The 19,635-nt window shown below is 53.0% G+C and overlaps 1 protein-coding gene across 3 annotated transcripts in view; it reads left to right on the forward strand.

Annotated features, from left to right (window-relative positions):
* The window catches only part of PYGB (glycogen phosphorylase B), a 60,225-nt gene extending 41,575 nt beyond the window's left edge, over positions 1 to 18,650 (forward strand). For 2 of the 3 annotated variants that reach the window (XM_047852014.1, XM_047852015.1), the window contains 12 exons: positions 582 to 674; positions 1,780 to 1,926; positions 2,785 to 2,948; positions 3,883 to 3,997; positions 5,408 to 5,509; positions 6,255 to 6,402; positions 9,103 to 9,161; positions 10,809 to 10,950; positions 12,739 to 12,946; positions 14,335 to 14,469; positions 15,739 to 15,805; positions 17,168 to 18,650. In XM_047852014.1, coding sequence (XP_047707970.1) covers positions 582 to 674; positions 1,780 to 1,926; positions 2,785 to 2,948; positions 3,883 to 3,997; positions 5,408 to 5,509; positions 6,255 to 6,402; positions 9,103 to 9,161; positions 10,809 to 10,950; positions 12,739 to 12,946; positions 14,335 to 14,469; positions 15,739 to 15,805; positions 17,168 to 17,320 — 1,533 coding nt within the window. In that variant the 3' untranslated portion in view covers positions 17,321 to 18,650. The remainder of the gene's footprint in view (positions 1 to 581; positions 675 to 1,779; positions 1,927 to 2,784; positions 2,949 to 3,882; positions 3,998 to 5,407; positions 5,510 to 6,254; positions 6,403 to 9,102; positions 9,162 to 10,808; positions 10,951 to 12,738; positions 12,947 to 14,334; positions 14,470 to 15,738; positions 15,806 to 17,167) is intronic. The other variant, XM_047852013.1, reaches the window with a different exon arrangement.
* Positions 18,651 to 19,635: the final 985 nt, after the last annotated feature.

The raw sequence follows: 19,635 nt of genomic DNA on the forward strand, positions 1-19,635 counted from the left end.
AGTGATTTTTTTTTTTTAATTTTTTTTTTCAACGTTTATTTATTTTTGGGACAGAGAGAGACAGAGCATGAACGGGAGAGGGGCAGAGAGAGAGGCAGACACAGAATGGGAAACAGGCTCCAGGCTCTGAGCCATCAGCCCAGAGCCCGACGCGGGGCTCGAACTCACGGACCGCGAGATCGTGACCTGGCTGAAGTCGGACGCTTAACCGACTGTGCCACCCAGGCGCCCCTGGCTGGGTTTAGTGATTTTAAACAAAGCCAACATATCCTCGGTGAGAGGAACATTCTGGGTCAGGGGGAGCTGTGGAGAGCAGAAGAGCCTCGGTGGGGTGCCAAGGGTCCTACTGCAGAGCCAGCCCATGGCATCTTCCCAACCCTGCCCTGTTGTCCTCCCTGCTCCTTGGCTGGTTTTCAGGCTAGGTTCAGCATCTGTGCCATAGGGCTCCCTGCTGTCAGCCCTATGGATCAGGCTCCTCAGGGGTGGGCGGCTGTGGACCCTGATTCTGCACACACTGACCACCTGCACCCATGCAGATGCAGGCAAGGGGATTGAGGGGGATCACCCTGTGTAAACTGCAGGTTGCCATCCAGCTGAATGACACCCACCCAGCCCTTGCCATCCCTGAGCTCATGCGGATACTGGTGGATGTGGAGAAAGTAGACTGGGACAAGGTAAGCACTGAAGACAAGGGCACAGGGCTGGGCACACGGGGTGACTGTGTTCCCACACTGATGGGCATGTGGAGTGACACTGTCCCTGTCACAACTGGGTATATAAGGTGATAGTGTTCCCTGCAGACCTGGGCACATAGGGGTGACAGTGTCCCCTCACCTTCCAGCCTGTCCCAACAACAGTGGTGAGTACTGAGCTGGCCCTAGGATGTTGAGGAAGGCCTATCCCCTGTGGCCTGGGGAGTACAGAGGGACATTGTCCTTGAGAAGCAGGGCCATGAGGAGGCGGATGTTCCAAGAGCAGGTCTGGGGTTTCTCCCAAGGGACTAAGACACCATAGGTGGAGCAGTGGCACAAAGGCACAGAAGAGCAGTTTTATGGAAGACTGGGAAAAAATTCTGACACGTCTTAGAGCTTTTCACGTACATTTTCTCATCTTAGAATTGTGGCAAGAACCACAGAAGTATTAAGTGTAAAGAAACACATTGTTTAAATTTTTTATAAGTTCTTCTGACTCAACTTATTTGGTCCTGGATGCTTGTAAAGCAAGATTTTCTTGATCTAGTTTAAATCAACTATAAGACTTTAGAACAATTTTCATGTCATTTTGTAGAACCCAGAGCCCCCTCTGGTTTGGGGTGCACTCCTGGGCGGAGCTGGGTAGTGCCCCCATGGTCCCATCTGTCCCTGGCCAGTGGAGGGAGGCCACACAGTTTCCCAGTGTTTCCAACTGGGTGTGAGATCAGTTTGGTGGAAATAAAGTAGAAAATTGTTTGGTGCTCTGTTTTGTTCACAAACAAAAAATGGTTCACAGAAGAAAAGTGAGTGATGCCAGGTGATGAGGTAAGCGTCACTCATTTATGTGTGTGTACTATGTTAGGAAGTAGAATGTTCGTGGTCACGTTGGGAAGGCGAAGGGCATGGGGCTCACTTGTAGGTTTTGAGAAGGTTCTAGATAGCCCCAGAGGGCAGAGATATGTAGCCACCTGGGCCCCTTTCAAGTGGGATCCGAACATCTACCTTTGATGGACTTTTCCCTGAGCATCTGGTAGAAAAGCGGATTGTTTCTAAACAAAACAATTTGGAATGTTCTGGAATGTTCTAGGCCTGGGAAATCACAAAGAAGACATGTGCATATACCAACCACACTGTGTTACCTGAGGCCTTGGAGCGCTGGCCTGTGTCCATGTTTGAGAAGCTCCTGCCACGGCACCTGGAGATCATCTACGCCATCAACCAGAGGCACCTTGATGTGAGCAGGGTGGGGGTGGGTATGGGTGGGAGCTTTAGGGATGCTGCCCCCGAGATGACCACCCCTCCTGTCGTGATTGGGGATGGGGGTGGTGGGCTGCACCTGTACCTGGAAGAGGTGGAGGTTCCTCCTGTCCTCTATGTGGAATTGTCTGGCCTGCGACGTGTATCTTCTTGCATGGAATAGCCCTCTGTCCAGCAGAGGGCTTTGGGGTTCAGGGGCCGTTGCTGGGTAAATCTCTTCCCCAGACCTAGACCCCTGCTGTGTATGTGGGAGTCGTGGATTTAGGTCTTTTTGAAATGTTCTCATTCCCATGTGGGGCTCAAATGTAAGAGTCTGTTCCTGGAATGCCAGAGGCCTTGGTCCTGAGACACCATAGCAGCATTTGGATGATTTGGAAATAAAGCAGCATTTGTCTTTCCTCTGTTACCCATGGAGAGAAGAGTGCTACAGGGAAAGGGGAACTTAGAATCCATGTGTGCTTGTTCAGTTGTTTAACCTTTTGGTGAAAAAGTAGCCGTTCCCAATTGGTCAGACCTTGCCTAGGCCAACAGGGCAGCACTCTCGTCTTTTCCTTCTAAGTCACATGGCACATCTTAGCACCACGGTCCTACTGTCACCTCCCACAGAATAGCTCTGTCGAGTCCTCTGGCCAGTCAGGCCTTTCCCTGGGCTGCAGCAGTGTGGAGGAGCTTCCTGCTATGCCCGGGGCTCTCAGAGGTGCATCCAGGGAGTTTGAATGCATGTCTGGGGTGCAGCAACCTTGGGATTTTCTTGGAGGAGGCAGAACATCCCATGGGGGCCCCTGGGCTTCCTGTTCACCACTTGCTCACCTCCTGCTCTCTGACTTGGCTACAGCACGTGGCTTCCCTGTTCCCTGGCGATGTGGACCGCCTGCGGAGGATGTCTGTGATCGAGGAAGGGGACTGCAAGCGGATTAACATGGCCCACCTGTGTGTGATCGGGTCCCATGCTGTCAACGGCGTGGCGAGGATTCACTCAGAGATCGTGAAGCAGTCAGTGTGAGTGGAGCCAGCATTTGCGCTGACCTGGGTGTACCTTCTTCGTGACCCTAGACTCGCCTCTGGGCACTGTTGGCAGCCATACACACAGTGGCTGGGGCATGTTGCCCAGGCTCCACACTTGCTCTCCTGCCCTCGCAGGTACTGTCTGAACTGCCCAGGGCATGTTATTCAGTGGCTGAGGACACCGTGGGCAATGTTAGGGTGTTGAGCCTTTGAGTTATCACCAGTGCCACCTCCTCTTTTTTGTGTCCTCTGTCTGTCCAGACAGATGCTCTGTCTTGGAGCCATCTGCTGCTGGCCAGGTGCCAGGAGTGCCCTGCTCAAGAGTGTCCCAGGTTAGGGCAGGAGGAGTCAGGGTTCGTCAGCAAGAGGAAGGAAGAATTCTTAGGTCAGATCTCCCAGTGTTTTCCCTCCCTCTTTTGGTGGGACATGATTTTGAAACTCCTTCCTGCCATCCTTGACCCACATGTATGTAGAGTACCTCCGTGAGCACCAGGTAGACCCCAGACCAGGTCTGTCTATGTGGAGGCTTCTGTGTTCCTGGTACCAGCCCAAGCACTTCATGTGTTACAGTCTTTAGATCCTCACAGCAAGCCTCTCAGAGAGGTGCGTCCCCATTTTACAGATGAGGAAACTAAACCCTGGTTCTCAAGCTCTATGATAGCCCGTACCCTCTTCAATGTCACATTCACTGTGGAAGATGGCCAGGTTCCATTACCTGTGTGGTTATTGCTATGTGACTAACTGTGCAGTGCTTTGAAAAGCATGTGCTCCATGCTTACTGTTCTCAAAAGAGGGCAGCAAGGCTGACTGCTCTGTGCTCCTTAGAAAACAACAAAAAAACTGAGCTTAGTGATCTTCCAGTGGGATTTCTGAATGTTCTCTTGCTCACCTTGTTTATTGTGACATTTGTCTGTTTCCTGTGTTTTAGCTTTAAGGATTTTTATGAGCTCGAGCCAGAGAAGTTCCAGAATAAGACAAATGGCATCACACCCCGAAGGTGGCTGCTCCTGTGTAATCCGGGGCTAGCCGACACCATTGTGGAGGTGAGACCAGCTGCCTTTGAGTCCCCGGAGAGCTGTGAGCACATTTAGCACCTCATCTGTTGCCCAAGGCCCTCAGGCCCATCACCAGTGTGTTGACCAGTGGTGGCTCCTGGCCAGGGACCCCAGGTGGGGTCCTGCTGCCACACAGATGTGGGAGTGCTAGGCTGGGCTGGGCAGTCAGTCAATGGCCCCAGAGGCCTGTGCAGGAGTTCAGAAGTGAGGTCCTGGGCTTCAAGAGGGCCTGGGGTGGGATTACCTGGTTGAGCAGCAGCCACAGGCCCACTGAAGAGGTTTTGGGAGGCAGAGATGCAGTGGTTACTGATTGTTCATGTGCTTGTGCACACCAGGTGACAGCTAGCCTTGACAGTGCAGTAGGTGGCTGTAGGGTGGTGCCCGCTGAGAGTCTGTGGTAGGGACATTGCCTGCCTGGGCTGCGTGTGTCAGGGAAGGCATCCCTGGAGAAGGGAGAGCAAGACAGATCCAAAGGGCTAAAAGGAGGGAGTTGGGAGCAGTGAATCTCTGTTCCAAGGCCCTGTGGTGGAGGGACGTGGCCCACCCAGGAGCTGGAAGGCCAGTGAGGCTCAGTGCCTGGCGAGGCGGGCAGAGGGAGGACAGGCCTCAGAAGTGGCCAGGGCATTTGCAGGCCAGGAGTTTTCCTCTTGATCCTACATTAGCAGCAGGGAGACTTAGCGGGGTACTTGATGAGAGGTACATTTGGACTGACCACGCTGCTATAGTGCAGAGAGTTCAGGGCCAGGAAGTGACTGGAAGGTGCTCCATTATTTCACAGTCTTGGCAGGTGCAGAGCCTTGGGGATGGATGGCAGACAGGGCCCAGGCCAGGAAGAGCCACTGGGCCACGGTTGGCCCCCAGGTTTGGGGTCTTTCTGTGAAGGGGACAAGGGAAGCTCATGGGATTGTTGTAAATGTTTGAGCTTGACCAGATTGGGACATAATGTCAGGAACAAGCCCAGGGACTGAGAGGGAGGCTGGGGCGGGGCTGCCCGGAGTGGTCGAGGCCACAGTGTGGGGGTATTTCCCCAGAGCTGGGCTGTGAGAGAAAAGCTGGCCTGGAGCCAAGCCAGAGCAGATCCAGGGAGGAAAGCAGAGGTGGGGATGACAAAATGGAGGACAGTCTCCAGGAGGACAGGTCCTACAATAGGCAGAAGGCATGTATCCCCTTTTTTTTAATGTTTTATTTATTTTTGAGAGAGACAGAGTGTGAGTAGGGTAGGGGCAGAAAGAGGGAGACAGAATCAGAAGCAGGCTCCAGGCTCTGGGCTGTCAGCACAGAGCCCGACGCCGGGCTCAGACTCACAAACTGCAAGATCATGACCCGAGCTGAAGGTGGCCTCTTAACTGACTGAGCCACCCAGGCACCCCAAGCATGTGTCCCTTTATGATTCTCCAGAAAATCGGGGAGGGTTTCCTGACTGACTTGAGCCAACTGAAGAAGCTGCTGCCATTGGTCAACGATGAGGCACTCATCAGGGACGTGGCCAAGGTCAAGCAGGTAGGCCCAGCATGGGGCGGCATTCCTGCGTGTTCCAGGTATCTGGCCCAGTGACCGCCAAGTCCATCCATCCCACTCAGCCCTCAGGTCATGGAGCAGGCAGGCAGATGGGTGCAGACCCCAGAGCAGCCCGGGCATGCCGTGGCCCCAAGTTCTGCAGGAGGAGCTCATTCCTGGGAGGTGCTCCAAAAGTCTATCTGGTCCTGGCGTCTATGCACGGGTGTGCTGCTTGACTGCATGAGAGCCTCTCCCCAGGGCAGCCAGCCTCACAGCCAGACAGGCCGGGGCCACTGGAACCCTCCAAACCTGACAGGTGGCAGCCTTGATGGAGAACTCAGTCCCTCATGAGCCTGTGTCTCTGCTGGGCTGCCGCATGGTCTTAGGGCCCTGAAATAGTCCTTCATCCTGAGTCTCCTCCCCCCTGACTGTCCCCATTTGTGTCCTTTATACCACACTCATGACTCCCTTTTATTCTGCTTTTCTTATCCTTTTGCAGGTTTGCCTTTTGGTCTAGTTTTCTGTTTATTTCTGCGACTCTTGGAGTGTGCCCACCTTCAGCACCCCATTCCCCCATCCTCCCTTCCTCAAAATGTCTCCACCCTCAGCTGTGGCCTCTAAGAGTCCCCACCTTGCTGTGTGGCTTGTGGAGGGACAGAGATGTCCCCTTGGCTCTGAGTGGAAAGCTGGAGCCTAGTCAGACCTTGGGGACTTGTGGGGTTCGACCATCTTTGTACTTTCTCCCCAGGAAAACAAGCTGAAGTTCTCTGCATTCCTGGAGAAGGAATACAAGGTGAAAATCAACCCCTCCTCCATGTTTGACGTGCACGTGAAGAGGATCCATGAGTACAAGCGGCAGCTGCTGAACTGCCTGCACATCATCACCCTGTACAACCGTGAGTGTCCCTGGGGGCCACAGGGCCCTGGCTGCAGCCCTGCACAGTCCTAGTGGGTCCTCCGTGGCGTCATGGAACTCAAAGGCTGGGCTATATGTTTACTTTAGTTTTTAGTTCAAATTTAGTTGTTTGTCATTAGACTTGTCTTATTTGGAAATATTTTACTTATTAGAGACACTTAAAGTGCACTTAAAACAATGAAATAGAATGTGTTAAATTTATACACGTACCTTAAATTGTTCAGGCAGCATTCAATTATGAGAGCAAACATGAATCAAAGACCCCCAAAAGTAAATATGATATTTTTTAGATTTATAAATATAACAAAGCCTTAAGGAAAAACTTGTATTTTAAAATTTTGTAATTTAATGCTGTGACTATTCATTTTGAAAACCAAAGGAACCACAAATATTCTTTTCAAGATGCAAAGCTCCTTTCGAGAACATCCTCCCATGCGCCAGCTACCCCCCACCCCCTGCAGTCCTAGTCTCTGCACGGTCTTGTGTACTTCCCAGGACCTGCCACTTCTGGGCCTGCTTTCCGTGGCGTCCCATGAGTGCAGCTATTCTACCAGGCAGGTAGCTGGGGGCCTGTGCTCATTTCCACCTCACCATCTCCCTTGCCTGTGCACGCACGGTTTCTCCCTGGTCCAGCAGACAGCCTTGATGCTCTGCTGTGCCATCCCAGTCCCCAGCCTGATTTCTGTCACCACCAGCCGTCCTGCCCTGCCTTCCTGCTTTGATTTCCCTTTGGTTCACTACAGCCTTTCCTGTGGACCACGATCTGAATTATTGCTTGTTTAGAACATGGAGGACGGTTTGCAGGTAACATTGCTGGCTTTACTTTCTTTCCTTAAGCATCTTTCAGGTCTGTCCTGCACTGTCTGGAGGATGGGGCATTGGTGTGCATTGCTGCACACAGGCATTGCTGTCCTGAGTACCTGTGCTAACTTTACTGGGCTGTGTCTTGGTGCTGAGCGTTGTGGGTCAGTTTTCCCTGATGCTCAGGGCATTCTGAATGCATCTACTGTGGTTTTGTATTATTTCTAAGAAATTTTCTTGAAATGAATTTAAAACATTTGTTAGGTGCAGCTATTCTGGTTTTCTTCTTCCAGGATTCCAGCGAGGTGCGTGCTAGGTTCCTTCCACCTATCATCTTCTTGTCTCTTCATTGCTCTCTGAACTTTTCTAAAGGTCTTTCCTTCTCTGCTATGTTGTCTGCTTTTCTTGTTTCCATCCTTTGTGTGTGCTGTGCTTTCTGTGTCTTGCCTTCTGTCTCTTGTGCCTTTCTGTCTCTTGGCTTCTTGTCACTCCTGTGTCCTGCCAGTTCTCATTTTGTGCACTTTCATGTCCTGTCCTCCCCCTGAGGTCTTGGTTTCAGCTCCGTGGACTCTTCCAAGCTGACGTCCATCACAGGTTGGAGATTTGGGTATTCTCACTGGGATGTCGGTTTCATTTCTTGTCTGTAGCAAAGCCACGTATTGTGTTTGTTCAAATTTGCCTAAGCTGCACCTCCGAGGGCTACCAAAGGGGCTTTGTGGCACCCCAAGGCAGCTGCGGGCACCTCTCTGTGCAGCCGTGGACTCCTGTTTCTCCAAGCCCAGGCTGGTTCAGGAGGCCACCTGCCCTGGCTCCCCTGATTTCTGCCCTGGGGGCCTCTGCCCCAGGATGCCAGACCTTCCTCTTGGGTTTCCTAGAGGAGAGGGGCTGGTGAGGTCTGCCCTCCTGGCCCCCGTCCTCCTTCCTGTGCCCCAGACACCAGCCCTGCTGACGGCTCCTCTGAGGAGGCTGGGTCCTGAGACCTCTGTGCTCAAAGCCCTATTCCCCACCCACCCTGTAAACTGGCAGAACTTGTTCAGTGGCCTGGACTTTGTGTCTCTTTCCTCTTTCTGAGTTTTGGTGGAAGTGTAGTTTCTGTTTTATTTTTTCCTATTCTCTCTATTGTTCTGTCTGATTTCTGGAAACAGGAGGATATCAGAACTAAGGCACAGCCATGTTCTTGGCAGAACCTGGAGTTAGTTCAGCCCCGATTCTCACTGCTCTGGCTGGTTCTTGGCCTCTGGTGAAGGCAGTGTAGGGCTGCCTCACCCCTCTGTGAAGACATCCTCCAATACCTCCCATATACACTGGTACTGAAAGCCAGGGGCCTGGTGAGAACACCCTCAGTCTGCTGGGGCTGCAGGGGAGCTGACTGTTATAACTTGACCCTCTGGCTGCCCCTGTGTGGGAGAGCTTTGGGATAGCCTCTCACCTCTTATCACAGTGAAGGTAGGGGGGCGGGGAACTTGGGGTCTCGCCTGACATCCCTTGAGGGCTGACAGTGCCATTACCATGATCTCAAGGTCCCCTCTTTGTCATATACCCATCATGTGCAAAGGCCTTGACAGCTGGTGACTGATTGGACTCAAGCCAGGCACCTGCTTTGGGCTGTTCTGGAAACAGAGGTGCATCTTTTCCTGTGAGCCTTTTGGAAGAGTCTGTTTCTGGCCTCCTTCCTCACCATGGGATATAAATGCAGAATCTAGGGGGCTTGTCCCCCTTTTGTAAGTGGAATTCTTAATAGGCACATGGGGGCCCAGTGGCTGTGCCATGTCCCCTGGTTTGGAGTTGATCTCTGAGGATTTTGGTCACCACCCTATGTCCCAAAGCAGGGGCATGTCTGGCTTCAGTGCCTTATCTGAATCTCTTGTTTGTCCTACAGGAATAAAGAAGGACCCAACCAAGGCCTTTGTGCCCAGGACTGTCATGATCGGGGGCAAGGTGAGGTGATGTTCTCTTTGCATCTTGCTTGATATTTAGCCTGAATGCACAAACCACCATGCTTTTTGTCAGTGCCACTGTGTCCCAACTTGAGTGCCAGCTGCGCAGTGGACTGGAGACTGCAAAGGCTCAGAGCCAGGATACACACGGAATGCCAGAGGCCCCCTGCTTCCCCAGGTGTGCTTGTGGGCTGAGTAGGTTCAGTGTCCATCAGCTCAGCATTAAGAGGGAGCTGGATGGGACCCCAGCACATGAGAGTGGGGGTCCTAGCCCCAAGGGAAGTCCTCAGTGGACTTGTTGGCCCTCCATCCAATGCCTTTCCTTGTACAACCACCACCATTCCACACCTGTGCCCAGCTCTCAGGTCCCAGCATGCTGCCCACTCACTTCCCTGTACTCGTGTGCTGAGTGGACATAGATTGCTGGCTGCTTCATCAGCCAGATGTATACCCATGGTGAGTGAGCTCAGCCTAGCTTTATTTCATTTTTTATTCACCGTGACACATGCTTTTGGATACTCAGTCACATAGTCCCAGTATGTTGCCATTACTCATTGATGGATGGGTTTTCTCATCATACTCTGTGCTCTAGGGCTGGTGTCCCCACCCTCTGCCACTTTCCCCCAAGAGCCTCATATTGTCATCAGAGAACATGAGGACACTGTGGAGCACAGTTGTTTTATGGGGGCCTACCAGGCGGGGCCAGGCACTGTCTGCCCAGCCAGCAGCTCATGGTCATCTCCCCGAGTGCCTGCCATTTCCTTTGTTAGTATCCCAGTGTGCATTTCTTAGAGATACAGGCTTTCAAACAGTTTTTTAAATGCTAATTATTAAAATTTTTCAGCATAGACAAAACTAGGAAGAATAGTAATAATATCCATACACCTATCCCAGACTCCGCTGGATCATTCCAAATGAGTTCTGGACCTGGAATTGCTTTACCTCTAAGTATTTCACACGTGTTCCCGATGATGTTTTCCTCCAAAACCACAATAAGTACAGACCCTTTTGAACACCACCACATGATACCATCTTCTCACGTAGATAGTAAAGTTACAGATATCTGGAATAGTTTGTTTGAATCTGGACCCTGGCAGGGCCTAACCATGTAATTGCTTGCTGTCTGTTAAATCTTGTCATCAGTAGGTTTTTCCCCACGCCTACCTCTCTTCTCTCTCTGCAACTGATTTGTTACAGAGATTGGGCTTTGTGTCTTCCCCAGGTTGGCTTTTCTGAGCACATCTGTCTGGCATGTCCAGTACACCCCTTAGTTCCCTGTGTTTCCTGTAAGTTGGTGGTTCTAAAAGTCCTGCTCCTCTCACATCCTCATTTCTGAAGAGCTGGCTAGAATTGGAGAACAGGTTTGAGGCTGGCAGGTTTCAGCACAGGCTGGGGCAGCTGTCAGGAGAGGCGCTTGGTAGAGCTGGGTCATGGGTAGACATCACACCCCACGGAGAGCAGGTTCCTCTGTCATGAAGCTGTCTGCCAGACTGCATGCAGGACACAGAGGGGGGGCCACTCAACTGGGTGTGACCTCAGTGATCTAGCATGGGGCCCCGGTTACAGGGAATGATGCCAGACCCTCCGAGGACCCTGTGCTGCCCAGCACATAGGTGTGTTCATGCTGAATTTCCCCTCCCATCTCCAGGCGGCCCCTGGTTACCACATGGCCAAGATGATCATCAAGCTGGTCACATCCATCGGCAATGTCGTCAACCACGATCCAGTTGTGGGCGACAGGCTTAAAGTGATCTTCCTGGAAAACTACCGAGTGTCCTTGGCTGAGAAAGGTAGGCCCATGTTAGGAAGGCCTGCCCCTGCCTGGGCACAGTATGGGTGGTCATTGCTGGTCCCAGACACCAGGCGCCCCAGCCAGAGGGAGACTTTGTTCTAGTAGTAAAAGGCTTTGGGGAAGTTCTCTGCCCTTCACATGCGGAGAATTACCCTCAACCTTTGTCTCTGTACTTTCTCACTTCTTCCTGTGACCTCATTCCTTCTCCTTGTTCTGCCCCCAGTTTTCTTTCCTGCTCCTAGAGCTTGCTCTTGCTGGCAGGATGTGCTTCCAGGGCAGCCTCCTCCCTCCCTTCTCCCACCCCCAGAGGACGCGTCTGCTGTCACCACCTATATACTCTCAAGGGCATTACCTACTTGTGATCTGGGCTGGCACCTGCCTCTTTGGTCCTTTCCGAGAGCAGCCCGAGGCCTGACAACCCAGCCCTTTGGTGAGAGTTCAGGCTGGGGCTGCTCCTTCAAGGATGTGTGCTGTCATCTGGAGAAGTTCCTGCAGCCAAATGTGCCTTGGAGCGTGGCTTTCCTGACCTGGACAGGCCTTTCTAAACTGGCCACTTGTGGAGACCCTGGCAGGAAGGTGATTTGCCCAACCAGGTGATGGGAAACCTGAGCCTGGAATTCTGGCTCTGAGTAGCAGGCACCTCTGCAGCTCACACAGATCAGCTGCTGCCTGCTGTGCTGAGTAACGACGTGCAGGCAGACATGCTCCCCTCTCCTGACAGCTCAGCCAGGTCATTGAACCGTCTCTCTGGTCCCTCTGCTGTCACAGACCATATGCGGTTCAGGGTCAGTAATGTGCTTAGTTCTTCACTGAGCTTCTGGCACATCTTACTGCCCTTTGCACGTGGAACTCCCCCTCCTCACTGTTACATGGGACCAGCTGGCTCCTGGGCATCTTCAGAACTGGTCTTGGGGTACCTGGTCTAGGGCCTCAGAGCTGGGGTCTTAAACTTGCTGCAGCAATGTGTCCACTGTCACATTTGCTCGTGTCCCTCTGCCTTCAGTGTGGAGCTGCATGGGGGCCAGAGATGCCTGTATCTCTTTATCTTGGCTCCTGGGCTTGACCTTGAAGAAGAGCTGGACTTCACTCTTCACGGACCCTGAGTGCCAGCCACTGGGCTGGGGAAGCAGCATCAGCTCCATGGACAAGCTGAGAATGTGGGGGCAGGGATGCCAAGGCAGGGTGGGAAGATGAGGCTTTCCCATCCATCATGTCTTGGAGGCACAGGGAGCCCACCCTTTGGAGACACCTCAGGGCCACTGCATTTGGGTCATCGTTGTGGCTGGTTGGGCCCAGTCTGCAAACAGCACAGAGTGACTCGTGCGCATGTGAACACAAGGAAATTGCCCCTGCCTTCCTAGTTCTCTGGTTCTTTAAGAGTCCAGTTTCCTTTTGAAGTGCTCTGAAGAGACTTATGGGCTGATGGCATGAGACAGAAGTGCTGTCAGGATGAAAGAGAATAATGACATCAAAAGCAAGAACCAGGGGACCCCAAAGTATGGTTGGGCCTGGTCCCTGGAAGGTTCTAGAACAAAGGTCCTTTGCTACCTGGGGTCTTCTCTTCAGGAGTCACCATCTTGACCTCAGGCTGCCCTGGATCAGGAAGGGAAGCCCTTAATAGGTGGGCAGGGTGGGCTGCAGGGCTCAGGCCCATCCTGGAGTGGGTGGGAGATGGCACCTGCTCTGGGAACGCCAGCAGTGGGCGTGTGGTGTCTTGCACAGTTCCCATTGCTGCCATGCTGTGAGCGGTCTGTGGTGATGCACCTTCTTGCCCACCTGCTTGCAGTGATCCCTGCCGCAGACCTGTCACAGCAGATCTCCACTGCGGGCACCGAGGCCTCGGGCACGGGCAACATGAAGTTCATGCTCAATGGGGCCCTCACCATTGGCACGATGGATGGCGCCAACGTGGAAATGGCTGAGGAAGCTGGGGCTGAGAACCTCTTCATCTTTGGCATGCGTGTAGAAGACGTCGAGGCCCTGGACCGGAAAGGGTGTGTATTCCTTCCTGTGCCATCAGGGGCACTGCAGCATCCCAGACACTGCTTGGAACACTGGGGGTTGGGGGTGCCAAGAGGGCTCTGGGAGCCAGGCCTGCGCTTGCTGGGGGAGATGCCCGCCTGGCAGGTGGGGGTGGCTGTGGGCATGCTGGCTGAGCCTGCTCCTGGCCTGAGCACCCCACCAGCTGTCCTGGGAGGCTGGCTTGGGTGGGAGCTGGCTACTCTGTGCTTGTCTCCATGGGCCCAGTCCCTGGGGTCCAGAGTGAGTCTTTTCAAAAAGGTAGAAGGTTCTGGTCTCTGGAGGGAAACCTCTGAGCACTCAGCCAGTGTGGGGATTTGGGGCTGAGCTACTGCTGAGATTCTCTGGCCAGATTCTGTAAAGTAACCCTTGGAATAGTTTCACGTTTACAGACAAGTTGCAAAGATAGCACAGAGTCCTATAGACCCTTCTGCCATCTCCCCTGTTGCTTACATCTTCCTAATTAGAGTCATACGTTATCAAAATTAGGTAACCAATAGTGGTGCATTGTTATTTATTAACGTCCATACTTAGTGTTTCCCATGAATGTCCTTTTCTGTCCTAGGATCCCTTCCAGGGCACCCCTCTGTGTTTAGATAGCAGGTCTCCTGTCTCCTCTGGTCTGTGACATTTTCTCAGCCTTTCCTCATGTTTCATGACCTTGGACACTCTTGATCATGACTGTGGACACTCTTGAGTCTGGCCCTAGCCTGATTCTGAGCAATAATTAAAAAGAAAAGACAGTATTGCCTAATTGTCTAAAAGCCCTCAGGGGAGTTGGTGAGGCCTCAGGCACCAGCCGGGTGAAAACCCAAATGTCACCTAAAAAGTCACAGCTTAAAGGTGAGTTAGATGTCTCAGCTTGAGAGTACACTGCCCCATGTGCCCTTTCCTACCTGCCCCTTATTTGGGCTTTCTGCTCCATCCCGTGTCCTGAGACTGCATATCTGCTCCATGCTTCCCTCCCCAACTCCCTGATGGCCAAGGACTGTTGGGTCTGGTTGTGTCTGGTTTATGCTTCATTTCCTTCTTCATTGTCCCAGTGGCAGGGGGCAGGGTGGTGGCAGGAAGCAGGGGGCATCGTTAAGGGCAGGGTGCAGCAAGGTGGGGTGGAGATGGCATGCAGCAGGCCAGTTCTCAAGCAGCCTCCTGTAGGAGTATGATAGTGCCATGCCAGTGATTGTGTGTCTTCCAGCAATCACAAGGAGCCGGTGGGATTCATTCTGCACACCCAGCACATCACTGCAGGGCCCAGCAGCACTTGGGCCTGGAGCCTGGAGCAGTCTTGGACCAGGAAGGTACCCAGTACAAACAGCCCTGCAGCTCACCCTGAAGGCTGACACTTGGCCCCACCTCCCCACAGGTACAATGCCAGAGAGTACTACGACCGCCTGCCCGAGCTGAAGCAGGCCGTGGACCAGATCAGCAGTGGTTTCTTCTCTCCCAAGGATCCAGACTGCTTCAGGGACATTGTCAACATGCTGCTGAACCACGACAGGTTTGTCCTTATGTCCTTCCCCACTGGCTGGTCAGATAGATGGGTCCTCCTGGTGGGCTCAAGACTGCACTTTGGGAGTGACCCTGGACCGAGGTGAGGCTGGCTCCCTACCCCAGCCCATGGGCAGAGCCTCAGGCCGCCAACCTTGACATGCTATACCCAGGGCCTGCTGTGGTCTCTGGAGGTGCTTGAATGCTGGGGGACCCTGGTGGTAGGGATTGCTGGTTCATGATCTGGCCCTAGGCCCCCCAGCACTGGCTGACCCCCGGAACGGCATGACAAGCAGAAGGTGGTTTCAGATGGGGCTGCCTGGAGGCATTTCCTGAGTCCTCTCTTCCCCGGGGAGAACAGGAGTCTGGGCAGGACACACCAGAAACCTCCGGGAAATGGGGGGTGAGGGGCACTGTGCCTCCACAGTCATGGTCCTGCAGTCCCAGCTGAGGCAAATGTTGGCCGGTGGTGACACAGAGTGGTTAAAATGGAATTAACTTGTGACATAAAGTACGATGTAGTTAATGGTTTTTTACAACACAACTCTCCCTGATTATAACATCCACATTTACAGACTCACTAATTTACAGCAGGTCAGCAATGCCACTTGCCCTCTTTTGACAGTTCTTTGCTCCACCCTGTTGGTAAGAATCCTTGAATCTGGCAAATGCTGAGAATTGACCTCTGTTCCACTCTCAGTTGCCTTTGGATTGGTTTTGTCTATTGTTCTTCCCGTGAGTGCTGTGAGCTGGTGTCAGATCAGATTGCAGCCCCACACATACATGGCTGGGAGCTGGGCCCTGGCTCAGTCTGTGATCAAGGAAAAATTTAGCAGTTTCATGAACTGTCCCTGTGACTCCATCATAAACAAAAACGCATTTCTGTGTTCATAAATCCTACATTTTTACCCACAACATCCTTTCTCTAGACCACCAATTTTTGGCCCAGTTAGACCTGGGAACAGATGGCTGCGTAGAGCCTCACTGTCATCCTGTGCCCCCTCACCTGGGAGATGGAGTCCGCAGGAAGCCTCTCAGCCTGTGCGGCTCTACCCCACATGCACGGAGAGGGTGCATTGGAAACACCCACTTCTTTAAAGAAACATAGGCTTAAAACAAGGATTTTATAGAATAGTACCCCAGGACAAAAGTATTGCTCATTAGAGCCACCTCTGTGGCCAGGTGGGCTCTGTCATCCTAAAGTGTGAGGACCTGGATGGCTGGGACCTGTTTCCTGACCACCTGCCACGGTGGACCACTCTCTTGTCTCCCATTTCAGGTTCAAAGTGTTTGCAGATTATGAAGCGTATGTGGCATGCCAGGCCCAGGTGGACCAGCTGTACAGGGTATGGTTCTCGGGCCCCAGAGCTGGTGGGGGTGGCCCTGGCAGGGTAGCAGCAGGGGACATCTATGAGGTCCAGTCCCGGGAGGTCATAGTTCACCATTGAGCTGCATCATGGACTCAGGCTGAATGGGGCTGCTTCCACTCAGACTGACTTAGCCATCTCTCTGCTCGCCCCTGGTAAAGGCTAGTGCCCCTGGGACCAGGCCGCTGTCCACACTGGCACGTTTCCACGCAGCCTCTGAGCAGCTGCCGCAGAACACAAGTGAGCAGGACAGGAGTTTCCTTCCTACAGACGGCAGAGGCAATGGGCGATGCCTCAGCCTGTGGTCTGCACTCCCATGTGGCTATGATCAGGAGGGTGCAGGGAGCAGGTGTGGAGCCAGGAAGACTTGTATGTGCACACAGAAAGCCTGTGTTTAAAAATGAGAATGGGAATGCTTCCTTGTAAAAGTGTGAGCTTCAATGTTAAGTAGAGTGAGGGACCCATAGCTGTGAGGAGCAGCCTTTTTAGGGCAGGACCACTGCAGCCAGCTCCCTACTCCTTGGTAAAAGTGGACAAAGGAGGTCCTGTTTTCTTTGTGGAGCATGTGCTGGCCAGTGTCCCTGGGGGAGTGAGTGTCTCCATGTGGGGTCTCGAGGATGTCCCTTGGTGCCCTCTTCTCTCCCCTTTCCTGGGGGTGGGGAGGGGAGGCAGTAGGAGAGGACTCTGGCTACCATGGTGTGACTGCAGAGTTGTGGGTTGGATGGATTGTTTCCCAGGTTCTTGGACAAGCCTGTGGGATTTGTATTTCTGATTTGTTGCTGTTCTGGCCCCCACCCCCTGCCCTTAGGAAAGCTGTCTGTCCTTCGGGACCCATGAAAGAATGGGTGGGGGGGGGGGGGAGATGGGAAACTGAGTGACTAGGCAGGGCTCTGGGGGGATCCTTTGCTCCTCTGACCCAGACCTCAGCAGAGTGTGCCCTTTCGGGAAGACTCCTCTTGGTGCTGGCTCAGTCTAGGGGTGGTTGCCAGGCTCTGGGGGAAGCTGTGGATGGGAGACCACCTGGTCATTTTCCCTGGATCCAGCCAGTGGCAAGTACTCACCTGGTGGTATTTCTTTGTCATGGTGGGCCATGCCCCAGAGGACGTGGTGCATTTTGAGGTCCGGGACCTTCTCAGACTCCTTGCCCTTGTATCTAATCATCTGGTAGCTTTTCTGGTTGGTGGGTCCCCCCATTTGAGTGAGCTGTTGATTGCAATTTCCTCTTTGTTCATCAAGCTTCCCAGGGGCTAAGAGCTCATCTGGGAACAGTCCTGAAGTTCTGGAAGTGCAGGTTGTCTTATGTGGTGCCTAGGATTACTCAGCCTCTCCTTCCCTCTGCAGAACCCCAGGGAGTGGACCAAGAAGGTCATCAGGAACATTGCCTGCTCAGGCAAGTTCTCCAGTGACCGGACCATCACAGAGTATGCCCGGGACATCTGGGGCGTGGAGCCCTCTGACCTGCAGATCCCACCCCCCAATCTCCCCAAGGATTAGGAGCCCTGGCAGTGGCCTTGCTGTTTCAGTGCTGTTTCTGGAGGGCCATGGGGATCGTGGTGGTGGCTTGGGGTGGGAAAGGAAGGCAAGGTGTAAAGAATGAGATGTTCCCAGTTTTCTGCAGGAAATTGGGGCTCACAGCACTGACCAGGGCAGCTGGCCCCGCAGCTTCAGCCCACCTGTCCCAAGGAGGTGGGGAAGGTGGAGCCACCTGCTGGGCTCCTCTGAGACCTTGCATGCACCTTGCAGTGAGCTTGTTTTTAGTTTTGAGCTTTTGGATTCTGGGGTCTGGGCAGGTAGCTGTGGCAAAGCCTGGGGAACTATGTGTTTCTGCACTACATGGGCTACCCAGCTGGTGTGGGTTTCTGACCTCCCTGGCCCAGCTGTGCTCCTGGCTGTGCTGGGAGGGTCCAGTACTCCAAGCCAAGTCTGCAACTGCTATGTAGGTGCTTTGGCCCAAGTTTCCAGACTGATCAGATAAAGGGGCCCTGGATGAGTGAGGATCACATGGATGAGGACACCTGTGTCTGGCATTTCGGGGATTTGGGCTAGGACAAGGCTGGCTGATGCAAAGTTAGCTTGGTTTTGCTTTTTCAAGAGAAAAATTAACTTCACAGGAAAATGAAAGTAGCTGAAGCCTTTTCTCGTTTTAGCAACTAAAAATTGTACTTCTGAAATTTTGTCCTGGGTTGGCCCAGCCCTGGGGGCCTGGGATGGAGTCATTGCCTTTGCTGGAAAGGCTGATAGCCCAGCCCCTGCTGCAGATCCATGCCCTCCTTGTACCCCTGCCCTGTCCTGGGGGCTATGTCTCCTGTCTTACACATGAGACTAGTCTCCTGTCTCCCTCCCTGTCTACCAGTACAACCAAGGTGGTCTAGGAAAAGGACTGAGCAGGCCCAGAAGGGAGCCCACTTTTCCACTCTGCCTGGATGGCAGGCTGGTGGCCGTAAGGGTGGGTGAGCCCCTCTCAGCTGCCCAGAGGAAAGAGCCAGGAAGCAGCCTGGCATGCTTCACTGCAGGCTTATTGGAGACACGGGTGGGAAGCACCCTTCCCAAGGCTCTGCCTCCTTGCATGCTGGATCTCAGTGGCACAGGGCTCTGCCCTCACCCTGGGTCCTGACTGCTCACAGAACCAGGCCATGGAGGATTTGCTCACATGCACACTTCACCAGAGCTGCAGAGGTCTGGTGGGGAGGCCCACATTCCGAGGCTGTGGTTGAATCCATGACACCCTCTGCTGCCCCATTTCTTAGGCCACATGTGGACCCATCACTGTGCCACTTGCTGTTACTGCCTTGTGTGAGAAAATGATTAAACCTTCCTGCCTGTGCTTGGTTGACCTGAACTGTTTTATTCTGCGCTGAGAGCAGGGTGGGAGTTGGGTGGTGTGGGCCTCAGACCCTCCGCTGTAACAGCCCATCACTGTGGGATTAAGGACAGACCACATTCTCCTATCCCAGCTGTGAGTGGGACTTAAGAGTATGTGTGCTGAACTGCCAGCTCACAAAAGAATCGTCAAATCTTCATAAACTGTTATCTGTGTGTTGGCATTTTGGGTGCAAATTGCATTGGTTCTTTTTGCACCTGTCTTCTGCCACCCACTCCTGGCCCTGGAAAGTGGAATGCTCCAAAAAACCAGAGCATTTCCCCCTAAATTGTGTACCTGCAGGCTGAATCAAAGTCCAGGAGAGACATGAACTTGGGGTTGTTACACAAAGAACCTGAGAACTGCAGGCCACTGGGGCACCATGGGCCCTGCTGAGGTGGTCTTGGGTCTGGGGACATGCTTAGTTTTTTTTTATTTTGAGAGAGAGTACGAGCAGGGGAGGGGCAGAGAGGGGGAGAGAATCCCAAGTAGGCTCCACTCTGTCAGCGCAGAGCCCTACTCTGGAGTCGATCCCAGGAATCGTGAGATCATGACCTGAACTGAAATCAAGAGCCACTCAACCTGAGACACCCAGGCACCCCCTGCATATTTTTTAAGTAGGCTCCTTGCCCAATGTAGGGCTTCAACTCAACGGCCCTGGGATCAAGAGTGGGATGCTCTACCGACGGAGCCAGCCAGGTGCCCCAGGACATGCGTATTAACTGAAAAATTTACAGCTGTGCATGTCTTGATCTTTTTTTTTCTTCAATGATTGGTTTTGTAACCATCAGTGGTTACATCTGTCCTAGGCCATCATAGGTTTAGTTAATAGAAGCCAGCAGGTGGGGGTGTTTGGACCTGATTAGCTGACCCAATGGCCCAGCAACTGCCCCTCCAGTGCTTACTGCCTCTTTAGTGCTTTCTCCTCTTCAGTCCACCTGTCAAAATA

This window comes from Prionailurus viverrinus, chromosome A3, assembly GCF_022837055.1.
Source record: "Prionailurus viverrinus isolate Anna chromosome A3, UM_Priviv_1.0, whole genome shotgun sequence".
Taxonomy (NCBI): domain Eukaryota; kingdom Metazoa; phylum Chordata; class Mammalia; order Carnivora; family Felidae; genus Prionailurus; species Prionailurus viverrinus.